The sequence below is a fragment of the Apaloderma vittatum genome, unplaced genomic scaffold (assembly GCF_000703405.1).
Source record: "Apaloderma vittatum isolate BGI_N311 unplaced genomic scaffold, ASM70340v1 scaffold13640, whole genome shotgun sequence".
Taxonomy (NCBI): domain Eukaryota; kingdom Metazoa; phylum Chordata; class Aves; order Trogoniformes; family Trogonidae; genus Apaloderma; species Apaloderma vittatum.
In genome coordinates, this window is record NW_009696294.1 from 1 (window position 1) to 25,896 (window position 25,896).

Sequence of the window (25,896 nt, forward strand, 5' to 3'; positions counted from 1 at the left end):
GCAAGTGTAGAGTTTTGCACCTGCGAAGGAACAACCCCATGTGCCAGTATAGGCTTCAGACTGACATGCTGGAGAGCAGTGTAGGGGAAAGGGACCTGGGAGATCAGTGGACAGCAGGATGGCCATGAGCCAGCAATGTGCCCTCGTGGCAAAGAAGTCCAATGGCGTCCTGGGGTGTATTAGAAGGGGAGTCACTAGTAGGTCAAGAGAGGTCCTCCTGCCCCTCTACTCTGCCCTGGTGAGGCCACATCTGGAATCTTGTGTCCAGTTCTGGGCCCCTCAGCTCAAGAGAGACAGGGAACTGCTGGACAGAGTCCAGCGCAGAGCCACAGAGATGATGAAGGGAGTGGAACATCTGCCTTATGAGGAAAGGCTGAAGGAGCTGGGGCTCTTCAGCTTGGAGAAGAGGAGACTGAGGGGTGACCTCATAAATGTTTATAAATATGTCAAGGGTGAGTGTCAGGAGGACAGATCCAGGCTCTTCCCAGTGATGTCCAATGACAGGACAAGGGGCAATGGGTACAAGCTGGAGCATAGGAGGTTCCACAAAAATATTAGAAAAAGCTTTTTCCCTGTGAGGGTGACAGAGCCCTGGCACAGGCTGCCCAGGGAGGTTGTGGAGTCTCCTTCTCTGGAGACATTCAGAACCCACCTGGACACATTCCTTTGTGACCTACTGTAGGTGATCCTGCTGTGGCAGGGGAGCTGGACTAGATGATCTTTTGAGGTCCCTTCCAACCCCTGACATTCTGTGATTCTGTGCTTTTGTGATTCTACAATTCTAATTCCTTCATCTAACTTTTAAAAGAACTCAGCTTCTAATTTCTGTTTCAATACAACTCAGAGTAGACCTGTCTACAGTATTTTAATACAAAAGGAATATACATGGTTTATTATTTTGTTCTTGACATGTAAGATTTTGTACAGCGTAAGCATGAAAGCAAGTAGCTTTGCACACTCATTCCTACAAAACACTTGAATCCATTAAAATATTTTTTCCCAAGCATTCTCTTAAGTTTAACCACAGAATGATCAAGTGCAGGGGCAGCTCCGTTTCAAATTAATGCAGCAGGTGGGCACAAGAGAGATAAACCACAATGTGACATTCCCCATGTGCCAGTACCTTTATCAGGAAATAATAGCTGAAAAACTGTAGCTCAAGGATGTGAAAATAGAAGCAGATCTTTTGCACAGGGCCTGCACCTGCAAATGGAGCCACCTCTTACAGCAAAAACCATCCTTAGGCTGCTGAGGAGATTGTCTAAAATTGCAAAAATGCCTTTCTCCAGGGGCAGCTTTTATAATCTTCTCTTTCTTGCTTTTACTTCCTATAGACTCTGTGCTTTTAAATGTGTTGTAATATCATCAGCTATTGTGATTTGTGCTTTGTACAATACACTTAATTCTCTAGTTGTTTGTTACACATACAGGAGTATAATCACATCTCCCAAGTGAATTTATAAGGCGTTTGTTTTCAGATTGTAAAAGCTCACTCAATCCATGATCAAAAATAATGATGCTCAGGACCACTTAACAGAGGGCAAAAGCTGTACCAAACTGTTGTCTTGTTCTTGAAAATGACAGGTATATGGCTTTTCTATTTTTATATGAAAATAGTCTGTGAATTTATGACTAGCTTTTAGAGCTAGTTTAGTTTCCTCAGTGCTGTGAAGTATGAGAGATCTTTTTGTATAGTTAATGATCAGTTTCATTCTCTCCCTTTTCAGAGCAAGTCCTTTAATTTTTTTTTGTTAAATATATATATACACTTTTAGTTTTGTAGGGGTTTTTTTTTTTGGGGGGGGGGTGAGATAAGAACACAGCAGCATCTTTGCAGAGAAAGACCTCTACCATCTGGGATGCTGCAAAACCTCATCCTGCCATATATTCACACAAAATCTCTCCGCTTTGAATATCCTGAGATCCGAAACATAAGAGGGGAAGAAAACACAAGGGGCTTGGGAATGTCAGGAGCTTCTGTATGCCCAGACCACAACTCAGCAGGAGAATGCAGGGGCCAGGACTGGACCGGCCATGGTGCAACTGTGGTTCTCCATGAGGCGATCCATTAATGGTGACCGCAGCCCGGACTGGCGTGGAGATACCTGGCGTTTGAAGGCCCTGGCAGCTCTTGCCCTGTGGAGATGCTCAGCATCACTCTGGGTCTTTCTTCTCAGCTTGGCTGGATTTGCTCAGTGCTGATTTTAATCCATGGAGCTCAGCAGGGCATGGTTGGAAGGAGCAGGGGAGGAACCTGGCTGACCTCAGGTTTGTGACAGAGTTGTGCAGGCACCAGCATTCAGGAAGCCACTGCCCAAAACCAAAGTCTAGGAAGAAGGGTTTGGAGAGGCTACCACATCCCACTGAGGCAAGGACTGTGTTACCTCCCAACTCGGTCACAGTCAGACATAAAGTGTGCCAGCTTAGCAGCTTTGTTGACTTAGACCTCAATAACGCAATGTCTCTGTAATGTAGCCCTCCTCTTCCTCCTCTGCATGGGCCGAACTTCATTACTGGAGGTCTGGGTTCTCCCCCAGGAGACTCAGAACCTGATTTAGAGAAGTTTCAGCTGGCTCACCCCAGAAGTTGCGTTCTTCAAGAGGAGAGTTGGTATGTTCAGCTGCTGTGCTGTCACCAGGCTGGCTTTGTGAAGCTCACGGAAGGAATACCAGCTCCTCTCTACTGAAAGTGGTTTCAGCTGAGGAAATAGGACAAAAAAAACCCCCAAACCCAAACATCTTTACTAGAGTGAAAATAACACTTGTCACAGATGCTGTGGTACATGTTCTTTTCCGTTTGTAAAATCTTAATTTCTCTTCCTAAAGAATTCTAGTTTTGGCACAGTTTCCAGTAATGAGGTCTCTGCTGTTATCTAGACCACAATCTGCCCTAAATTAATTTTTAAAGATGTCTTTTTTTTTTCAGTAGACGTGTTTTTGTGTACTCCGGAAATATTCGAGCATGAGACGCTCTTTGCCAGTTTCTTGGTTTCTTCTTCAAATTTCATTTTCTGTGAGCCATGAGATAATGCCTTTGTCATATGTCCTTTTTATATTTTTTAGGAACACCTGAAAGCTTTTGACCGGGAAGTAAATGCTTTTGTGGACTATATGTTTGGACCTCGAGGTAAGTTGCTCTGCCTATAGCCCTTTTAGGAAATAATACCTATATAGATGACAGCTCTAAAACATTCTAACTAATAGAAGCAGTCAAAATTTTTTTAATAATTTCTCATTGAAAAATGCAGACTAGGTAGAATCACAGTATTTGGCAAAACACACCATTATTGTGATAAATCTCTCAATGCACTGCATTCATAGAAAGCCAATAGATCTTCTTTTGTGACTGACATATCTGGAATATAGACGAAAACCAGACTGTATTGAATGTGAAAGAAGAAATGAAACAGATTTTTTTTTTAACTTAAAAGCACTAGATGTAAGAGTCCTTTGTTTCTGACAATATAATAGAATTTCAGTTTCAAAACCTAATGTAGATTTTTTTACAAAATGAAACCCTGGGTTTTTCTGAAAGTGGAAGATCAGTTTTGGGACTGATTCTCATTAATAATTCAGTCATTGTTCAATGCAGTTACCTGTCAAACAGCCTATTTCAGAGGGATGTTCAGAGCAAAAGCAAGAAGGGGCATTCAGCATCCTGCAGGACTATATCCAAAATGAATAGACAAGGTGGGAGAAGAGCTGCATCATTCTACATCCTATTCTTGCTGTATAGAACAGTTTTGATGGGAATAGCTTAAATAACTGTAGTATTTAGTGGAATTAGGGCAAGGTGAGGGCAGAACATCAAGGTCAGGGCTCAGTTTAGAAGAGGACCAAGAAACTAAAGGAAAAAGGCAAGACAGTTCTGCTTAGACAGCAGAACTGCAGAAGTCAATAAAACAGAATAAGTTTAATTAATGACTTTTACAACAGCATATTTTATTATTAACAAAGAAATGTGATCACAAGCTGCTTTTTTTTTTTCTTTTAATGGACATGGTGTTCTCCTTCCTTCTGCTTTTCTCATTGGTTCAGAATGAATTGTTTGAAGGAACAAGCTGTAGTTAATCCAACACAGAATACCACACAGATCCCTTTGGGCTTTCAGAAAGCAATTTAGTTAAACAAGTATTATTTGTATTACTTGCCAAGTACATCATCATCCCTCTTCAGACATCAAGCCTTTGTTTGTCCTCGTCTCCTTACTATGATCTTTTATTCAAACTGGTGGGGTAACAACACAGTATCATCCATTTCAGGAATAACATAGCTCCCTCTAATGTGTTTGTATACGTAAATAATTCAAAATAAACTGCAGTTTTCAATTGGATAGAATGACCACAAATGAAAAACATAATGAATTCTTGAGAGCTTCCCCAAATGTCTAAAACCAACCAACCATTCCCCATTTCCTGTCCACCAGTTCTCATCCACAGCACACACTTTGTTCAACAGAAAGATGGCTTAAAAAGACACCAGTGCTCTGTTCTTTCAAAAAAATCAGTCCCGTATTTATGATTTATATTTTAGGGGGCAACTTCTTAAATACTGGTACCACTGTTCTGATTTCAGTCATCGTTACCAGCTGTGGGCGAGGACATGAGCAGAGACAGAAAGCCAGGCACTAGTTCCCAGAGACAACATCTGCTCGTGTTGGTAGCACCAGGTTAACAGGAGCTGCAGTACTGCACTGCTGGCACAAGGGGTGTGCTCTCAAAAACCTGTATTTCATTTATCTACAGGTATATTTCATGCCTTTGTTCACTGGTGTCACCTGGACTTTGTACACAAATTTACTGCAGTGCTCGCTTTTGAACTACCAGACCGAGTCCTTTGGATCAGGGAACAGAAGCTGCATACGTACCCATGGGTTGCATCTCCTAACAAGTTGTCTTACAATTTGGTGTTGGTCCATATTAATCCGGTTAGAAGATTATCTAGGCCCAAGGCACAATGAGGAAGAGTGAAATAGCTATATTTTTCTGTAAAAGAGCATTTTTCCAGGGTTGCCTTCATCTGCAGCATTATGGAAAATTAAGGAATGTCGAATTGCAGGAGCTAGTTCTAGTTAATTGGTTGCTTGTTTCATCTGTGAAAGAAATAGAGGTAGTAAAAACCATATATTTTAATAAAGTTACGACAAAGTAATAAGTACTCCTCAGTTGAGTATGAACAGTATCAAGGTATTGGTGCAACACCATCAACCCTCTGCACCTAAAAGGGTCTGAATCTACTCAGACACAAACCAGCCAAAGCGATACAGAAACTAAACAGAATCCAAATGTTTCTTAACCTCACTGATAAAAGCCTGATACCTTTCAAGAGCCTGGGAGCCTCATTTCAAAGGAGCCAAGGTTTCACCCCAAGAGTCTGTTACGTTGCAGCCAGTGACTGTGAATGTCCTTTTTCATTGAGCAACCAGACCTCGTGGGGCGCCTGCTCCTTCCCTGCTGTGGTCCAGCGCTTTCACACTGTGGCTCTATTCACTGTCTTGGTCTCAAATTCGGATGATGTGTGAGTTCAATATTGTAAAAGTAATCCTTTCTCCTACTGACAGCATGCCTTTATAGTGCTTGAACACGAAGATCTAATTGTCAGTCAGCAGAAATACTTTTGATCTCTCCTCCTTCCTATCACTTTTTTTCTGAAATACACTCCCTTTCCTCTTATTTCCTGCCGCATAAAAACCTCCCTCTTCTTATCGTCCAGGGACAAGCCTAAGCAGAAACAAAAAAGTCGCATTTCTTGGCTCCCATTTATAAATCACTTTCTGCCAGTAACAGCTTTACCTGTCAAGGTACCAAGGTCAGGGTAAAAAATAATCAGTAAGGATACACTTTTTTACAATTTCTCTTGAAACCGAAATAGCATAGACCTTAAAAACACTTGGCATGCTGACCTGAAAAGGCACACAAGTTCAGCTTTTGTGTGGATCAGCCCACACACTTGTGGCCACTCACAGCAGAGTGGAAACTTTCTGAGGGCATACTGGAGCAGAATTTAACACTGTTCAGTTTAATTTGTATTCTCATCTCTTCCAGTTACTTTTCCTCTTTGAGCAAACATGTCATTTTGTTATCTAGGAATGCCAGCTGGCCTTTGGGCAAGTAGCCTTTGTGCACCAAGCATTGAAATCCTCGGGCAGGGACACCTTTTTTTAGGTAGCAGTCTTGCTGACAAAACTGCTTTCTACATCTTCATTTAGGAAACCAATTAAATAAACTAAATCCGTATGCTCTTATAATATACACTAGAGCAATGCTTACATGTGCAGCCTTTACCTGTCCTGTGACTTCTTGCCCTGTTGAGAGCCTGTGGAGGAGCAAAGTCATCATAAAAACTTTCATCCCAGAGCTTGAGATGTAGCTTGTGAATTTTGAAGAGGATTGTTGGAAGTGTTTCACACTCACACTGAGGTGACTTGATGATCTCAGAGGTCTTTTCCAGCCTCAACAATTCTGTGATCCTAGTAGGCACTGAGATCTGAAGACAGAAAATAGGAGTTTTGGCTTGGTAATGCACAACAAAGCGCGGCTACCCTCAAGGACTGTGCTTTATAAGAGATGAATATCATGGCTGCTTCAGTATTATACCTCTCCTGTAGGTTTTTCTGAGTCCAGAAGGGAGAGTCAGAACCAGGAGAAGCACTGGACTTCCACAGTAACTTAGTTCTTAGTTATTGTTCCTGCAAAAGACCTAACATGTGGAGCCCAAACCCAGTAGGTGAGTGTTAAATCCACTGAGATGGAAGCAAGGTGAGGAGTTGAGGGAGACCATAATGAGAAAGGTGATGTTCATAGCCCTGTTCCTAAGCAGATTACTCCAACTCAAAATCTTACATTACATATACTTGTGTGCATATATTTCTGGGAAAGAATAGTCAGGAAGAACACAGTAGAGCAAAATTGCAGCTGGCAAGTTTGTTAAATGCATGGACACATTTGGTTTGTGCCTCATCCATTGCCCAGTCCTTTCCAAATTCAACACGGGGGGAAAAATAGTAAGATTATTTTTTTATGCACTGTAAATACCTTTTCTGCTTTTATAACTTTTAACATAATATCATGATTTTTCTAAAAAATAAAGTAACTTAAAGCAATTTCTAAGAGCCAAAAGAACTCCGGTGACCTGCACAACAGCTTCTCACTGACTTAGTTTTTCAATTACTCCACAAATCATGGCAGATTTAGAACAACCTTTTTGAAAAACGAACCATGATGCCCCTTGCTCTTTTCATAGATATATGTGTGAAGACGGTTGCTGCGGAAATCTATCTCTAAATTTTGCTCCTTCTTGGAAAAAAAAAACCCAAACCAAACAGTACTCCTTTCATTCACAACATCAAGTTGCTCATAGGACAACGAAGCGATGCCTCCAGATTGGCGCGTAGGATTAGGTTTTGCTCGTATACACTGAGCTATCTGATTATTGCCAATGGGATTACTTGTGTGAATAAGGCAAGCAGGATTTGACCTTAATATTTCATTTCAGGACCAGGCAAATGGGACAGGAACCATGAGGAAGCAAGCCCTTATCTTGCCAAAAATCTTTGATAAATATCAAAGACAATATTTGCCATTTGTTTTTCATATTTAATGCTTTTGAAAAATCTTCCCCTTGTATAAATGTTTTTATGCAAGTGTCATATACTCCCATACATACACGGCAAATGCAGAATTACAGTAGTACGTGAACAGGAAACTTTACATGCATGGTTCACATTTAATACATCTGTAAACTGTTGAGAGGATCAAGATATGATTTAATTAAATACGGAGGTAAAACATCAGGTTTTTTAAAGCATATAGAAACATTTTCTTCTTTTCATTTTCTCTTTCCTGCTAAAATGAGGATATTTAAGCGGTCTATAAATTAGGGAATTCCACGCAATTTTCAGTGCGTACTCTCTGAATTAGTATGCCATTTGGAGGAGGTAGAAGCAGTGGATGGGTTTTGCAAGGCAAGCATGGCAGATTGCTTTTAGCAGACTTTTTTTCACGATGTGATGTGCCCTATTTTAGCAATACTTTTCCATAGCCTCTTTAATTGCCTGCTGCATGCATCTCTTTTTCAGATGCCAGGGTTAGAGGATGGTTCCTTCTGGACTCCTACCTTCCCACATTTTTCCTTACTGGAGCATACTTACTCTGCATATGGCTGGGCAACAAGTTCATGAAGAACAGGCCTCCTTTCTCTCTCAGGGCTCACCTCATTGTATATAACCTTGGGATTACATTGCTCTCCTTGTACATGCTCACAGAGGTAAGTGCTCTTCCACGCAGCACAACTGAGAAAGGTGAGCAATATATATATATTTTTTTTAGCAGAAATATGATAGCACCAGATAGTTTTGCTAGGAAAGTTAACATCAACAGCAAAGTAAATTTAAGATCAGGAAAAGTCCCTTAGCCATTGGACAGTAAGTTGTACAGCACCTCCTCAGCTTAGATTTTGGCGTGTTTTAACTGCCCTTCCTGAGCTCCACACAGGGGCACACAGCTGGCTGCTGCCAGGTCCGCGCCTACAAACATGAATTTGAACCTGCAGCAGTTGCTCAGCTCAGACATGCCTACACCTTATTCTTTAGCACTCACGGTTCAGGTTTCACTTGTATGGCTGTCGATGGAGTGATTTTTCTATGTACAAATGCCCGCGCTTAAATGTGAACAGATTTATAGACAAGAGTAACTGATTATTTATAGTCCTGGCAATTCAGTGTTATTTTTCCGATCTCCTGACTAAGGAGCTTTCCTCAGAGGGTCAGATAGCAAAAGACAGATGTTAAAAACCTGCCACCTCAACCAAAAGCAAGTGCTGTGGGATTTGGAGGCTGCATATGGTCACTCAGATTATTTTCCAAGTACTTATCAGGAAGGAACATGCTCACGGAAATCAGGATCTGCTCAGAGGTTTGAATGCATCTGACAATTTTGCAACAGCAGAGGACTCAAACAGTGCTCCTCTGCAAAGATCTATGTGTTTTCGCCTGCCCAGTGGGGAGAAAGTGCCAGAAGTCACTACACTTGGGTATTATTTGGGAGCTCCCTATTCTCAGCCTTGTGATAACTGAGGTACTTCCAGTATTACAGTGTTAGCATCCCTTATTTGTGGCCCTAAAAAACAAACACTGAAAGACAAAAACCATAAAACATAATCTGAATTGGCTTAAAAAGCGACCCTGGGCATGAGAAAACCTGGCTGAAGGATGTGCTTGGTCTCCTAGGAGCTCACATTTCTGCCTTGCCTGCACAGCCTCACAGCACTTTTGCTCCCTGGGCTCCTGGCTACCACAGCAGTTTCCATGAGAAAAAAAAAAAGAAAGGGGAAGGAAAAAAAAAAAAGGAGACCAACTGTTCTGTCAGCTGGACAAAGAAATTTTACAGAAAAGCACCTCAAAGACTTCAATTTTTGAATTTGAGCTAAACACCAGGTGACTGATCAGCAGTTTAGATTTGTGCCTTTGTGCAAAGGATAAGCCAGCACAACTGCTGCAAGGTTTGATGACTCCATATTGGTTGTCCTCCAGCATTTAAATTAGCACTTTGATGTTTAAATCCCTATTTTGCTTGAAGGCATACAGATAACTATGCTCAGTAGCAGGACTCAGCAAAAAGGATTAGTTGGATAGAAAACAAAACCACCGCTCCCTTCCCCTTGCATGCTGATTTGGCCTGCCACAAGCAAATGAATGAACAAAAGACAATTTTAGCAGGTCCTGCTTACATGAACGAAGCAAACTTGGGTTTTGCCACCTTTGCAACCTCGTGGGAATTCTGCTGAGGCCGCTCCCATTCAGCCACCTCCCTGCCCTGTCCTTCCTGAGCCTAACTTTGCTGCAGAGGATTGCCAAGCTGCGTTAGTCCTCAGACTAGTCCCGTTAGACCTCAATTCCATATCTAGAGAACACTGATTTACACCTCTCAGACTGCAGCTGGGCATGGCTGGAAAGGGCTCGTAGTTGCACCAGGGGAGGTTTAGATTAGATGTCAGGAAAAATTTCTTTACTGAAAGTGGTGAGGCACTGGAACAGGCTGCCCAGGGAAGCAGTGGAGTCGCCATCCCTGGAGATGTTCAAAAAACATGTAGATCTGGCACTTTAGGATATTGTTTAGTGGTCATGGTGGTGCTGGGTTGATAGTTGGACTAGATGATCTTAGAGGTCTTTTCCAGCCTTAATGACTCTATGATTCTTTTGTGAACCTGGGGTACAACATGACTGATTTGTGCTGCAAATTTCATTCTTAACTTTGGACTGTCAACCAGGCTGGTGTTACACTCTACAAGACACTCTTCTCTAACAGCAGCACTCTAATCTTTCATAGTTTATTTGCCTGGTTCCTATCACAGCCTCTCTTGTGAAGGAGCGGAATGGAAGTTACGACTTGCAGATCTGCCTGAGGTAGCTTGTGCATCCCTGCTGAAGGAAAACAGGCAAATGGAAGAGCAAAAATCTTCTTTGGTACTGAATAAAGTTACAGTGACTCAACACTTCGAAATACCTCATTTCCAAAGCTTCTCTCTGACCCTTATTCTCTGCCTTTTATGGATAGTAAACTCTTTAAGGCAAGAGTCACCTATATTTAGAACATTCTGCACAGTGGTTTCTTATGTAAACACAGCTGATCCCTCCAGCGAGTACGATTCAGGATTAATTCCTAGTGAGAGACAACTATAACAGTTGTCTTATTTCTCCAGCCTTCCACTGCATCTGAACACCCCGGTCTCTATAACAGAGAAACATCACAAAACAATAACTTCTGTAATTGAGACAAACCACCAAAAAAGAAGCAACCCAAACAAAAATACCAAACCAGTTACTGGCATCGTTCTTATCTCTTCCTAGTTTTGTTTATAAGCTGTCACACATCTTATCTTGTGATAGCTCCAGAAGGGAGTAGGTGCTTCTTAGACATCCTAAAGAAAAATCTCTTTCAGAAGAAAGAATGTATCTCCAAATGCAGGCTGTCCCACATGATGGCTTTAATGAGAAACAGAGGACACCAGCTGATGGGGGTACCTGTGCAACAATTCTTCATCTCCCCACCTTCATCCCCTGACCTAGTTTAGCTGGCCCTTGACTACAGTTGATTTGTACAACCTGAAGGCAAGACAACAAAGGTTATAGCAAGGAGACGTAACAAAAAGTCCGTTCTTAAGTCTCCAGGGGCAAATTCCTCTTCTGAGCCCGAGCTCCATGTGCTGCATCATGGGCCTGAAGTATACAGGAGCCAATTTTAGCTCCATGAGCTTTAAGGTCAACCAATCCCTAAAGGAACAGCTCCAGGACAACTCTAATATGTGCCATTAACATAAGGTCAGATACCCCTACTACCCCTGAAGCAAAAGCTCTAAAGAAAAACAATTCTGCCCAGCTGCCCTCATCCTACTGAGATGTGGCAGAATTTTTGTGTCAAGAGTTAGGTGCCTTTGAAGGCCTCTCAGAAGAGTAGCTTATTAAACTTTTAATTTAGAATTCTGAGCTAGGGAAATGGATTTTCCTGGAGTTGTCACAAGCACTTACCTCTCCCTGTTGAATATAACGGAGAAGTGGGGCATTTGGGCTTGGAGCGTGGCTTTTTGAAGTACCTGAAGCTTAGACAGAGTTCTGTGCTTAAATTAGTCAGGCTGCAGGTGCCCTGCTGAGCGGCCAGAAGACAATTCCTTCCAATCTTGCCACTACAAGAGAAACCTGCGAGATTCGTTACTGATTGTGCAGTCTTCTGTACCATTAAGTGTTCACAGGTCCAGATCAAGTCCACCGAGACTACAGTTTCTAGCATCATTGCCAAAAATTTGCATGAACAACCACTGCTGCCTTATTTTAATAAAAATCAAAACTTACAGAAATTTCACTGAAGAAAAGTACATCTTTCTTCTACACAAACCTCTGCCTAAGATCCTAAAAGAACCAACTATGAGGAGGAAATCTGCTTACAGAGAAAAGCAATCAGGTCTTTGCATACCTTAAAGTTATTCCACGTGCAAGCCAACTCACAAACCACACTCCAGGGATGCAGTCTGAAGCACCAGGGGACACAAGGTTTTGAAGTTCACCACGAGATAAAACTGTCACAACTCCAATAATAAATTTAAACGGGAAACAAGAGACCAATACTGATCTCTGAATTGCGAAATTACTCAAGTGACGATACTCTCTCTCATTAATAGGAAAGGATATAATCTCTGCCATGGTTTTAGGCTGCTTTCCCCAGCAGCATCACCTCTGCCCTATTTAAATTAAATCTCAGCTAGTCATCAAGGTCTCACCCAAGTCCTTTTGTTGATCAGGCACTGAGAAAACCAGGACACTGGCACCATCTGGGCCAGATTAAAAAGGAGATCTAGAGATATGTCATTAGCATAGGAGTGGCGTGATGTCTCAAGCTGCCCGTATCCCCAGGTAGCTTCACAGACTTATTACAAATCCACCGGATTTGTAAGCCAGCAACCACATCCATGTTGAGAAGAGGGACTTGCATGTGAGGAGCCCTTGACTCAGACCAAAGGGGAAAGAGCAGAATTGCACAAGTACTGTGAGCCCAGTGCATTAACCCTTTTAGTGAAGCCAGAAAAGCCTTTTACCTTACAGGACACACATTTAAAAAAAGGGAAAGGTCAGAAGCACAATCCTGGCATGATCAGAAGCACCAGCCACCATTTTCAGCCCTACTTGTTGGCAACTGTGATTACCTCTCACACAGTACTAGAAAGCCCAGTATAAATGGCTGGATTTGGGATAATGGTGGGCAAAATGAAAGGAACAAACTGAAGAAATGAGGAGCACTTCAAGTCTCCTTATTCCATCAATCTAAGAACTGGCATTAAAAAAAAATTCCTAACTGCACAAATAATAAAAAGATAGAGTTTAAGTAGCAAAAAGATCTAAGTAAAATTTTAATACTGCACAGGATGAGGAAAGGTTTTTAAAAAAAAACAAAACAAAACACAAAAGCACAGATCCTAGTCGGTTTGATTATCTTGGAATTTTACTACAGAAAGCCAACTTCAATATAAAATCTTTTCTTCTTTCAAAAATTGCATTAAATTATTTAGTCCTTCATTAATTGCCTAAAAGTTAGTGAATGTAAATTTAGCAGACAAGCAAAGAATTATTCTAGATCCATAAGAACTGGTGCTTGAGGTGAAGGCTTCCTTTGAATAATCCTTTAATTAGGACAGAAAGACTGTCTTAATCTTATGGAAAAAAAGAGGAAAAGAACAAAGTGAGAAACCAGAAGAAATCAAGTGTACTTTTCTATTATTTGAAAGAAGGGAGAAGTGAGAAAGACAAACTAGACAGCAAAAGGCCATCTAGAGTGCAATGTAAAACAGTGAAACGTAAAGACAAAAGTAAAACGGGTTTTTTGGACGTTTGTTTAGAGCTAAATTCCCAGGTGTTCTTCAGTCTTAATCAGATAATTTGTTGAAGAGCTGAGGAGCTGACTTTGCTGTTCTCAGCTGCAGTTATTCTAACTGGACACGTTGTCCTCACTTCTCATTTTCACCCCCTGAGTTCTCCGTGTCTTTCCTACTGACCTTTTGGGGATCTGCATTTAGGTAAAATGTTTCAGCCTTCTCATGAAAAAGGCAGTGCTCTGGATCTCACCTGTCCAATTCAAATAGATTTCACTAGAACTTCACCGGAAATCAAGAGTAAAATTTTATACTATGAGGTTTTTTCATATGTGCAGTGTCTGATACAACCACTAGTACCACAAAGTAATATATATAAGCTATTCAGAATAAGACATGTATCAAAGATTCATGAAAAATAAGCCCAGAAGGGGTTTGTTTTAGCCTATTTCACTATTCAGACAACAGCAACACACAAAAGAATTAGCATTCATAAGTTCAAGTAATTTTTAAATCATTAGTTCACTACTCCTTCTAGCAGCCTCCCACTTACTTAAGAGCTGTTAAATGGAAGTGGCCAGAGTATCTCAGCAACGTGGCTTTGCATTTGGAAAGAGTTTTTGTTGATAGAGGGGGGAAAAAAAAAAACAACAAACCACCAGACACTGATAGAAATTATGCACTTTCTGATCTCAATATAGAAACAAAGCATGGGACAACTTCTGGTCTGGAATAACCAGTATCCTTCTAGTTAGGATGCCCAGGCAGGACATGAGACACAGCAGGGAGCCCAGCTTTACATATGGCAAGTCAGGATAGCAAAACCCAATCAGTGTATTACAGAATTAGCCAATCCTTTTCCTGGGAGGGGGGCACATGCCTGTAATTGTTGGACCTCTAACTAGATCTGTGGACAGGTGGGCAGCCTTACTAAGGAGTAGCCCAAAGCATGTTCTTTACATTTCTGCCTCCACGAAAAATATCTTGGCTGTGTCATAAAGAAAGACAACGAAATAATTGTGAAAAATCTGATGGGGTGTTTCCTATTCAGTGTCTGTTTCTTGTTTGGCACACCACTATTACTAAGGAACACTACATTTGGGGAAACTTAGGCACTGACCAAGCCGCAGGCTCAGCATTAGGCTCCTGGAATCCTCCAGTCCTGGGTGCAACAATTTAACCCACACTTCTTTCCTACGGGGTTATGGTCTTGCCAGACTACAGCTTATTTGAGATCTTCAGGACCCAAGAGCAGCAATCACAGGCTGTTTTGCATCTCTGCTACCCATCTAGAACCTGGGGTTATACCACAATTCTTGGAGCCTTGTTTAAAATTGGCAGCCCCTGTAGAATGATATTCTTTAACAAATACTCTTCACAGATAATTTGAATGTTCTAGCCAGAAAACCCATCTGAAAAGTTTTTAGATGCTATTTAAGAATGATTTAATGCTAAATCAAGGATGATTAATGGTACTTTCCTCTATTCATCTATTTATTACATAAAAGTACAATCACCTCAGCATCACTGTGCCATGCCTTCACCTCAGCCTCTTGGGCATAGGAAGACTTTTGGAACTGAGCCATGTCACAGTCAGGCAGCTGATTTATCCCCCTAAGAAATGAAACAGGAAAGTTAGGTAACACAGCCTCTTGATTTTAGACACTGATAAACTTCCAAGACATCTTATGCTAAAATTCACTTAAAATAAAAATATGCAAAAAAACCACAGTCATGCCTCTCTCCTTCATGAGACACCAACTTGAGTCTGCTTAGGCTTCTTTCCCTTGGGACCTGAGCTGCACATAACTACTTTAGGACTATTTTGTGAAAGTCTAGAAATCCAGGAAGGAGCTGCTATTCACAAAAATCTCCTCCTACAGTCAAAGAAAATAAGTGATTTACTTATTATGTATAGGTAGCACTATATACTACTTTTATTATATATAAGTAGCACTATATAAGTATATATATAGTACTATATAGGTAGCACTACATACTATATATATTTACTGCAAGCTAGCCCCTTCTTTCCATTACATAAATCAGTCCCCTTAGTTTAGCAAGGCTCTGACACTGCCTTGCACAAGAATGAAAAAGCTATCACCTCTTCATTTATTTTTAGGGTTTTGTGGGTCATGATTTCAAACTTCAATTACAAGGGCTAGAGGCAGTCCTGCTCTCACCGCCTTCCACCTGTAAAGCCGATGAGGGTTTCATTACCATTGACTGACAAAAATATAAAGCAGCAGGAGGCAATATATTTTTCTTCTTGCTCCTATTAGTGGAACTAGCAGCAGAGGCATCTGGCAGAGCTGTTAAGGCTGATGCCTGAGGCCATGCCTTACCAAAGCTTCCAGATGTCACCACTGCAGCCCAAGTGCTGCATCCAGGTGAGCTCCTGATACTCCAGCACTGCTTGACCGTACTGTTCCCAGCCAAGAACAATGATGACAAATCCATTTTCTTCAGCATTTCTTCAGTAACAAGATGGAGTTGAGAGCAAATCTTCAACTGGGGAGCTGCATGACCCCTGCCTCCTGCTCACAGAACAGAAATAACCCCTTTCCCACTCACTACTTTTCAAAAGATAAAAGGGAAATGAAGTAGTATAATTTACTTTTCTGAAGGAGTTTGAACTCCTTTCTCTTCAGCACCTTTGCATGTTAAGTTGGTTGGAGAGATGCAACCCATGCCTCCCTGCCTCCCCACCACAGCAGGGACAAGAGAGGAGCCCAGACCTCCCAGCCCTAGGAGGCACTTGCAGGCACAACATCCAAGCAGAACCCAACTTGGCAAGACAAGCCGTGATCTCGGCTGTGCTGGGCATTTGTAGGACGATCTATAGCTGAGGTTGTGTTGTTTCCCCTGTTTTCAGGCTCTAGTCCCATCCTGTTTGGTTTGGTGATCTCTAACACCTACTGCAGGCAAATCCACCAAGACATGGGCTGTTCCAAAAAGGAGTGGGTTCATTTCAGGTGTTATACATCAGTTTCCTGCAAAACACTTGTTTATTGTCTTCTCAACCCTCTCTGCAATCCCCCATGCATTATTTTGGCCACATAGATAGGCTGTGTTAGAATCACAGGGACAACCACAGAACTGCAATTCAGAGGAAAAATAATAGAAGGCTCTGGGTCTCCAGGTTCTGTTGCTTTTTAATGTGAATTTAGCAAATAGACCAGAATGCTTATTATAACTCGCCAGATAATATCAATAACAACTTTCTTTATGTGTTTTCTCCAGGACTTAATTTAGGTTGATCACTGAGAATACCTACACACATTCAACACCAGTGATTATTTTTCAGTCTGGAGAGAAAAGTCTACACAGTCATTGATAAACACCTTCCCCATGAATGTAGTGGCAGAGTTGAAGGCAGCCTTCTTCTCACAGCATCTTGTAATTGTGCTCGCAGCTTAACACGTCAACATATTTCTCCCACCATCATTCAGTGCATCCTCTGTAGAGGGACAGACCCCAAAACATGAATTGCTCCATTCAGGTCCCACAATTTTGCACACAGTCAAGAAAAAGTGAGACCTTTTTAAAATCAAGAGATTCTACACAGCATTTACAATACCTTATGCTCCCTGTTCCAAAAGGGTTGCTGAATGCTTTAGGGGGTCAACTACTATAAAAATACTCCACACCAAAAAGCCACCATTGTGGCTTCCTAGAAACCTTCTGCATCATCACGATGTGGCAGCCTGGCATTTCATTGCTTTGCTTCCCAGTAAGGCACGCATTAGATCTAAAAATTGCTTGTGTGTTTATTCATGTCTCCATTCAGCACTATGCCGGCTCTCCTCTACTTCCTCCTGCATTTAGCAGTGTAGGATAAGGAGACCTGCGTGTGGCATTAGGAAATATTTCTCCCATTGTACTACTTCTGTTTGCTTGCTTGGCATCAAGGAATTTTTCTGAAGGACAGTTTTGCACAAGTACCCATGTTAAGCTCTGCTCATATTGCTTCAGGACAGAGATACAATAATCAAGCACAAGCTTTAGAGTGAGGATTAAGTAACGAAAGATTTTAATAGATGCCTTGAAGGCTCTAAAGCTAGAGAAATGTTGAAGTCATACCATTTCAGCGTATATCCCCGATACAACCCGAAGCCTTTTCCATTTCAAAGCAAGTAATCTGGTTTAGGACCATCAGTTCAGGAGCGGAGTGGGAACCCACCGCTTATTTTTCAATAACCACACAACAACCAGAAGGGTAAATACAAACTGCTACGCCCATTCACGCATGTAATTTGTGTTTTTCCGTTCCAGCTCATCCTTGCCACATGGGAAGGAGGCTACAATCTGCAGTGCCAGAACCTCCACAGCGCGGGGGATGCTGACATCCGGGTGAGAGACCGCGGCAGCCCATCCTCCGCTCGCCAGCACAACGCTGGTGATCACGGTGGTGATAAGGACCTTACCACAATCTTACATGACGGGTTTAATAGCATCCTTGCCATAGAAAGCACAGCAGGGAGAGTTTCGAAAAGCCATATATCAAGATCGGTGTTGCCTGGCTATCAAAACAGAGAATATGGATCATTTAAGAATTTAGGAGAAAAAAAATCAATCATTTAAAATGTAACGCTTCTCAGGCTCTAGCTAGCAACTGATTTAAGCCCAACTCTAAACTTTGGAAAACTGCAGAGACATGGCGCTGGCTAAGCTCATCTCTAGTTTCAAGCCTTATATTTCTGCATCACAACAATTCCATGTATGAAGTGTCTGTCATTCCTCATGTCAGGCTCGCTTTCCAGATTACATTAGAGCTCAAGGGCAGGAAGACAGGTTAATTTATTAATTAATATAGCTTTCCCCAATCCTCAAAATCTGTCTGTGTTTTGGCACGGAAAATGTCAGTGAAATACCTTTTGCCATCAGTAAGCCATTTTCCCCTTCCTGTTTTAACTATTTATCTTTAACTGTCCTGGCATCTATCCTGAGCTCTGAAAAAAGTGTCTGTACTCCAAGGGAAGGTCTATTCCATTGTGTTGAATGTCAGAGTTAGATTATTTTTAAAAAGAAGCTGTCAGCAAAATCTGTTCAGTGCCAAGAAAGTATAAGTGGTAACATGCTAAAAAAAAAAAAAACAAACAACCCAACCCAAACAAAAGCCACTCCCACGATTGTACCTTTGATGAAAAGAAAGTAGAACAATTAGAAAACTCTCCAAACCTTATATTTCTTAAATTACATGTTTGTAATTATACATTTATATAATCACATAAATTACTTTTTAAAAAAAAAAAAAATGCCTTGCTCAAAAGGGCAATAAAATGGAAACAAGAGCTTGTGCTCCTCCTTTAATAGGTTATTTATGCTTTTCAGAAGATGCACACTTAGGGACTAATGAAGTACAGCAATATTTAAGCCCTTCTATGGAAAGATACTGATCTCCTGCTCCTCTGTTCTTGCTTGTACAGGTAGCCAAGGTGCTGTGGTGGTATTATTTTTCCAAAGTAATTGAATTCATGGACACTATCTTCTTTGTACTGAGAAAGAAAAGCAGCCAGATCACCTTCCTTCATGTGTATCACCATGCCACTATGTTTAACATTTGGTGGTGTGTCCTGAACTGGATACCCTGTGGGCAAAGTAAGTCTGTGTTTGCTTCATCACCCGAGTTTTAAGTCGTGCTGGAGGGGAATCGCATCACCTTGCAAAGCACTGACACCATCATTAATATTCATGCCTTTTAGAACTGCCTAACAACTGCAGATCACAGTAAAATTAAAAGCACAGTTAGAAGTCCTGTTCAAAAATATCTGAGTGTTGGGCACTAGATTTTCCACTTGGCTGCCATAACCTCTCATATTTAGTTCTCTTCAAACCACTTATAGGCAGGAGAGCACTGCTAAGTCGTACAGAAGAGTGGTCACATACAAGACTTACTCCAAAAGCAGATGCAGGAGGAGATCATGACCCTAGTAAAATCAGTATCACAGCAAATTAACTCCACAACGTTTTTACAATTTTGACTCCTTTCTGCATCAATCTGGCATTCTGCTTCAGCAAGATACTTACATAATTGCTAATTAAAACACCAGTTTGGTTTAAATAAAAATACATCTCGTTCAAGTAGTTGAACTACTGTACAGCCAGAACTGCTTGATACAGTCTTACATCTCATATTGAACTAGGAGAAGCATCTTTTGCCTTATTATATTTTGGGTTCGGTATATTTCAAAACGACTTGGCTCTTAGGAGAATATTGCAATTGCCATCACCTCCCCTGCTGAGGCAGGGAAGACATACGGTGCATTGGCATACTAAATCCAAATAGCCAAGAACTACTTCAAGTTTCTCACCACACGCACAATTTTCCAGGTGCTTCATATAGCCAGAGGCTTCCCATGGCATCATTGTCAGAGCTGAGAAGACAATGAGTTTTCTTGCTCTGAGCTATTACAGGGAGTCACCTCAGCCCACTGTAACATCTTGTAAAGCCACTCATCAGAGGTGTTTTTCAGAACAAAAAGCAGAATTTGCATTTGTTGGCACTTACTATGGACAGCACAAAATCAAAGTAAATTACTGCTATAAAGAGAATCAGAGATTAAGGGTTTAGTAGCAACTAGGAGCTATGTCTACAGGCACATAAACAAATTAGCAGGAGTCTGTGCTTTCTATTTTGCCTGAACATACTCCCCACACTTTGCACTATTATAATTAACAGAATGAAAACACAGTAGCTAAGTAATTAAGCAGTAATTATTAAGCAATTAAGCAGTAGAAAATTCAAAACAATTGGTGAGACCACCTGTAGCTGTCAAGTACTGCCCTCAAACCCGTAACAGCAGATATAGGGTAGCCCTGCTACTCCTCAATACTCCGCAAGGTACAGAGGGAAACGCATTTGCTCTAGAATTAGTAGTTACTAACTGCAGCTAGTTAGAGTGGAAATCTGCACCTAGCAGAAGAGCCTCTGGAGGAAATGAGAGAAGTGCTCAATCACAGCCACATGAGGCTCATTTGACTCGGAGTAAAGCCCTTACTACTGCATCAGAAACAGGGAAAGCAGGTGCCTCTTGGGGCAGTACCAGCAGCACAGTCATGACCCACAGTCATGTTTAAAGCCTGCAGCAGGAACAGAGCCCGGCTTAAAGAATAATGTTTAGAAGGGAAACAAAAACAATAACCTGTAAAATACAGAATAGAAAAGTGGAGAAAATCAAAAACACAGGATGAAAGTACACTATTTAGAATGAGAAAAACCTGCAGGAAGTATAATTCAGTTTATCAGTTGCATCCCTTCACACCAGGAATGTCTTCGGTCAAGGATAAGCACAAAGAAAAGACTTGCCGTATGGAAGAGACGGCGCTAGCAATAATATCTCACTTTTTAGCAATTGATACGTTAAAATGTTTTCCTTGCTGGATTTTTATAGGTTTCTTTGGACCCACTTTGAATAGCTTTATCCATGTGCTTATGTATTCTTACTACGGACTATCTGTCATCCCCTCCATGCGCAAGTATCTCTGGTGGAAGAAATACCTCACGCAGGCACAATTGGTATGTACCTATTTTAGTCTCATTTTTAACTACCATAAGTCCTTCAAAATGCCAGAAAGGGCGAAATGAATGACAGATAAAAACATTGTCATTTGAAGAATTAGGCCAGTTAGATTGCAAATATAACAAAGCTGTTATGTAGAATAAGTCACAAACATAACTTAAAAAAAAATATTTTCTACAATACAGCAGAAACTCCACAGTCCATAAAATTCCAGTATTTCTGATCTCTTGCATAGAAAATGGACACTGCTTAATCATGGCAAATAGACTGATTAAAAAGTTACAAAAACTGACAGAGGTAACTCCAAGATGGACCTGCCTCTGGCCAAATCTGAGCCCATCAGCAAAGCTGGGGTCACCTCTGTGATATTGTATTTAATAAAGGGTAAAAAATTCTGCACAGCAGCTGAGAGAGAAATGAGTGAGAAAATATGAGAAAAACAGCCCTGCAGACACCCAGGTCAGAGCAGAAGGAGGAGCAGAGACTCCTCTTCAGCTCGTGGTGAAGACCATGGTGAGGCAGGCCATCCCCCTGTAGCCCAGGGAGGACCACAGTGGAGCAGATGTCTACCTGTAGCCCATGGAGGACCCCACACTGCAACAAGTGGACATATCCCAAAGGAAGCTATAGCCCCTGGAGGACCCTGTACAGAATCAGGCTCCTGGCAGGAGCTGCAGGCTATAGAGAACACCCCACACAGGGTGTCAAGGTCCTCTGCTGGAGCAGCCCATTCCTGAAGGACTTGGGATTTCCATTTTCTGTTCAGGCTTCTCAAGCTATTGCCTAGAGTCTTCAGAGTTTTCTTGAGTTTCTGCCCAGTAACAGAGACAATGCTGTACCTGGCATGACATGGTCTATATGATAAAACAAACCTCTACACTAAATGAAAAACAAACAAAAAAAAAACAAACAAACAAAAAAAAAACACAAGTTCCCCCTCCAAAGCCCCAAAACAAACAAACAAAAAAAACACAAGCCCCCCCTCCAAAGCCCCAAAACAAACAAACAAAACCCCAAAACACTTTCATTTTACCAACTAGGTGTATAAAGTCAAGATTTTAGAGTTTTCTGACCCCTTAAGGGGTTTTTTTAAGTTAAAATAGTGCTCTTATGAAGTTAACTCTCACAATATGTTTACAGGTTCAAGAGTACCCCAACTTTCAAAGAGTAGGACTAAGTAACACTGTTGTATCTGGCTTAGCTAGCACTGACCCTTTCTCAGCAAATACTCATGCATGGAAAGGTTTAGGTTAGGTATCAGGAAACAATTCCTCATGGAGAGGGTGCTCAGGCACTGGGATGCATTGCCCAGGGAAGTGGTGGAGTCACCGTCCCTGGAGGTGGTTAAGGAGAGGCTGGATGTGGCACTTAGTGCTTTGGTCTGGCCAGTGTGGTGGTGTTGGATCATAGGCTGGACTTCATGATCTCAGAGGTCTTTTCCAGCCTCAGCAATTCTGTGACCTTTGATCCACAGATCCAGTTCCTGCTCACTATCGTGCACACGCTCAGTGCAGCTGTGAAGCCATGTGGATTCCCCTTTGGCTGCCTCATGTTCCAGTCCTCCTACATGGCCACGCTGGTCATTCTCTTCATCAACTTCTACATTAAGGTAAGCAATCTTCCAAGAGCTCTCTGACAAGGGTGAGGGGAAAGAAGAACGTTTTGGGTAGCAGTCTTCATGAACTCACAAGCTGAACAAGCACCAGTACTTAAAATATGTTTATGTTAAAATATACATGTCAGTTAAGAATGAGAGATACAGTAACGTTTGCAAGAGAGTTACTGAATAATGATGATCTTCCCACTGCAGATCACCACTTCTGCACTTATATAGCAAGTCAAGTACCACATTCAGGACTTGTGAGGTCTGAATTTGCTGTCAGGCAACTTTTAGAGTCCTTCCTCCAACTTGGAAAAAAAGAAAAAAGGAGCTCTGTCTCTGCCTTGTTTATTTCAATCTTTTTTTATTAGCCAGGACTGCTCCAGCCTGCCTACATACATAGAGCTTCTAGTAAAATGGGCTTAAAAGTCTTTTTTTGACATCAGGAAGTATTACAGTAATACTCATAAGGTAGTATCACCCACAGCAGTGAAAAATATCACAGTTTGCTTAACACGGTCTAGAGCAAATACATACAACTGCATCAAAAAACACCAGACAGCTCCATTTTACAGTTAACAATAAGTAGCATCTAGGGGGCACTAAATAAAACCAACTATTTACTTTGGATTGTGCTTTTATAGACATACCGGAAAGCACCTTCAAGAACGGCTATAAAGGAAAGCCCTGCCACAACAGAAATCAAGAACGGTTTCCATAAGGACTACTTCACTGCTGCCAACGGATTCCTGAACAATAAGAAAGCACAATAAGTATAATATTTCCTATGGCTTGGGTTTTTTCCAAGGAAAAAAAAGAAGGAAAAAAAAAGGACTGAATGACAAGCTTTAGCTTAAAACCTATTTGATTACGTTTATCAGTTCTTTGTACCAGACACTTATTAATGTCCTGCTATTTAGGTCTTAACAAAATGAGTAGAAGTGCTTGTCCTGTTCAAGATCACCATCAGAACAAAGAAGGTTAAGATCCTTCTCATACAAAAAAAAAAAAAACCATCCTTTCTGATCTCTAAAGCTGACACAAAAACGCCTTATAAAACACCTGACGGATAAATCCATCAATGCCATCAAAAGGTTAGGATTCTGCTCAGACTAACACGGTGAGCACTTTCTGTGCATTTGAGAGGTCTCGAGGAGAGGCTTTGCAGTGCATTCAGCGTATTCAGCTAAACTGTGGCTGAAGCCAGGAAAAAGAAAGGGGAAAACAAAAAAACTAACAAAAAAAAAAGTGAGAATCATACCTTTTCCATCACCTATCCCTCTGTGCTTCTTCCCAGCCTTTCCCAAAGGCACGCACCCTGCTGTGGACACCAGCGAGGTGCAGCTGCCCCTTTGGTCCTGTGGGAGCTTTGGGATAAGGATGGAGCCGAGGGCAGAGCTCAGGTGCACCATCCCATAGTCTGCAGACAGACGTGCCCTGTGCTCACTCACTTCACGTACATGCAACCCCATTCAAGCACCACAAAGGCTGGTGGGAACTTGCTGTTTTGGGGGGCTGGACTGGTAGCACCTGGGACTGCCCAGTACGGTGTTAAAATACATATCGCATAATGATATGGGGTTTTGAGCTCAAGTCAGAGCAAAATAAGTCACTTTGGATGTGCTAGATTAACAGGCGTCCCCTCTGTGAAAGGGTTTTGAAAGAAATAGGAGATCAACGACTAAATGAAGATAAATCCTTTTGGGTGTGAATGCGTACAAAGCTAATCCTATACTGCCCTGGTTTCACATATACAAACATCGCTAATCTGAAGCAAACTGACATACCATGTATTAAGAGGAGTTGGGTAATCAAAATAACTGCAATGTGAAAACCATAGACACCACCACCATGGACATGCATCTTACTGGTTCATATTTATATTTGCTCCATCTTCATATTCAGTCTCTTCTGCCATGGAACAAGCAATAGGACAAGATAAAATGGCCTCTAGCTGCACCAAGGGAGGTCTAGACTGAATATCAGGGAAGTTTTCTTTACCAAAAGGGTTGTCAAGCATTGGAAGAGGCTCCCCAGGAAAGTGGCAGTCACCATCTGGAGGTATTTAATAGACATGTAGATGTGGGGCTTAGGGACATGGTTTAGTGGTGAACCTGGCAGCATTAGGTTAAGAGATTCTCTTACAGCTCTTTTCCAGCCTGATTCTACAAAGCTAGCCACAGTTAAAGTCAGTGTTTGGTTTTATTTAACACTTGATATGGAGGAAAAGCAGTAACCAAAAAAAAAACCAAAAAACCACCAACCACAACAAAGAACCTCCAAAAAACACACAACAGAAATAACCCCAACCGGTAGGCCTGGATGCTGCGTGCATATACTAGTTCTCACCAGCCTTCCGAGGACCTTTTCTTTTCAGATCTTTCTGGTTAACACTGTAAAACTCACAGGTTGTAAGAAATCAGTGTGTTTGACTGAAGGAGTCATACATAGACCTAAGTAAAGGGAGAGCTTCAGAGCTCTGCAGATGTCAGCTTTACACCAGAATCCCATGCAAAGGCAGAGAGAATCAGAAGAGCAGACAAGATAGCACACGAGGAAACTAGCTGGACCATTCACTTAAGGCTGGCAAAAAAACCTGTTGTGTGACCCAACATGGACATTAGGCTGAGTGGAGTCCATAACCTTTTGATGGCAAAACATGCATTTGACTATGAAGGTGAACAGCACCAGCACGCTGTTCAAGTTTACTAGGGCAAGCAAACCCACAGATATTGTCTTCTGTTTTGTTGAAACCTCATTCAAAAGAAAGAGATAAATAAATGCCTTACTTGAAACTCAAAGGGCTGGGGAAAAAAAAAAAAATAAAGAAAAAAAGGAAAAAGACAAGATGGTCTCACCTTGCAAGCCAGCCCAGCCAGAAAGGCTGGAATCAGGTATGCTTAAAATTTTTCAGATCTGTCTTAACATCTTCAAAATGCTGCAACTTTGAAGAAAGAGAAGCATTGACTTTTTAAACTGATTTTCCTGTAATACGTAACACTGTAAATAAAAAAATTTTACTATCAGGCTGTCTCAAGTCCTCTTTAAGGCATCAAACTGATGGAAACTCGTTGTTTGAGGCTACTTTTGCTCTCAAACTTTTTCAGAAACGCTGCAATTGCAAGAGAGAAATCAGGCTGCTGATGTATGCCAAAGCTCAGCTTCACAGGGCTTGTCTCACAGGCTGGCTCTCAGCAATGCTTTCTCAGCTCTTACTCACGATAAACAAAAAACATCCTGCAATACATGACCAGGAGAGGCCCTGCTGCTGTGTTTGGTTCCGATACACCATAGCTCTCAGCTGTTTCTGGAAATGAGTGTATTCTCCAGTGCACCGCTGTTTTAGACATGGTCCTACTGCTTGCAGAAGGAGGACCTGTCCCAGCGCACTCCAGCCCACATCAGCACACCTGAC

General features: G+C 41.6%; 1 protein-coding gene across 1 annotated transcript; it reads left to right on the forward strand.

The window, feature by feature from the left end:
• Window positions 1–3,067: 3,067 nt before the first annotated feature.
• Window positions 3,068–23,297, forward strand: ELOVL2 (ELOVL fatty acid elongase 2). Its single transcript, XM_009874335.1, has 7 exons — window positions 3,068–3,126; window positions 8,077–8,264; window positions 17,634–17,711; window positions 18,788–18,959; window positions 20,753–20,877; window positions 22,356–22,490; window positions 23,126–23,297. The coding sequence occupies exons 1-7, from the start codon at window positions 3,111–3,113 to the stop codon at window positions 23,252–23,254; spliced, it is 843 nt and encodes a 280-aa protein (XP_009872637.1). The 5' UTR covers window positions 3,068–3,110; the 3' UTR covers window positions 23,255–23,297.
• The last annotated feature ends 2,599 nt before the right edge of the window (window positions 23,298–25,896 follow it).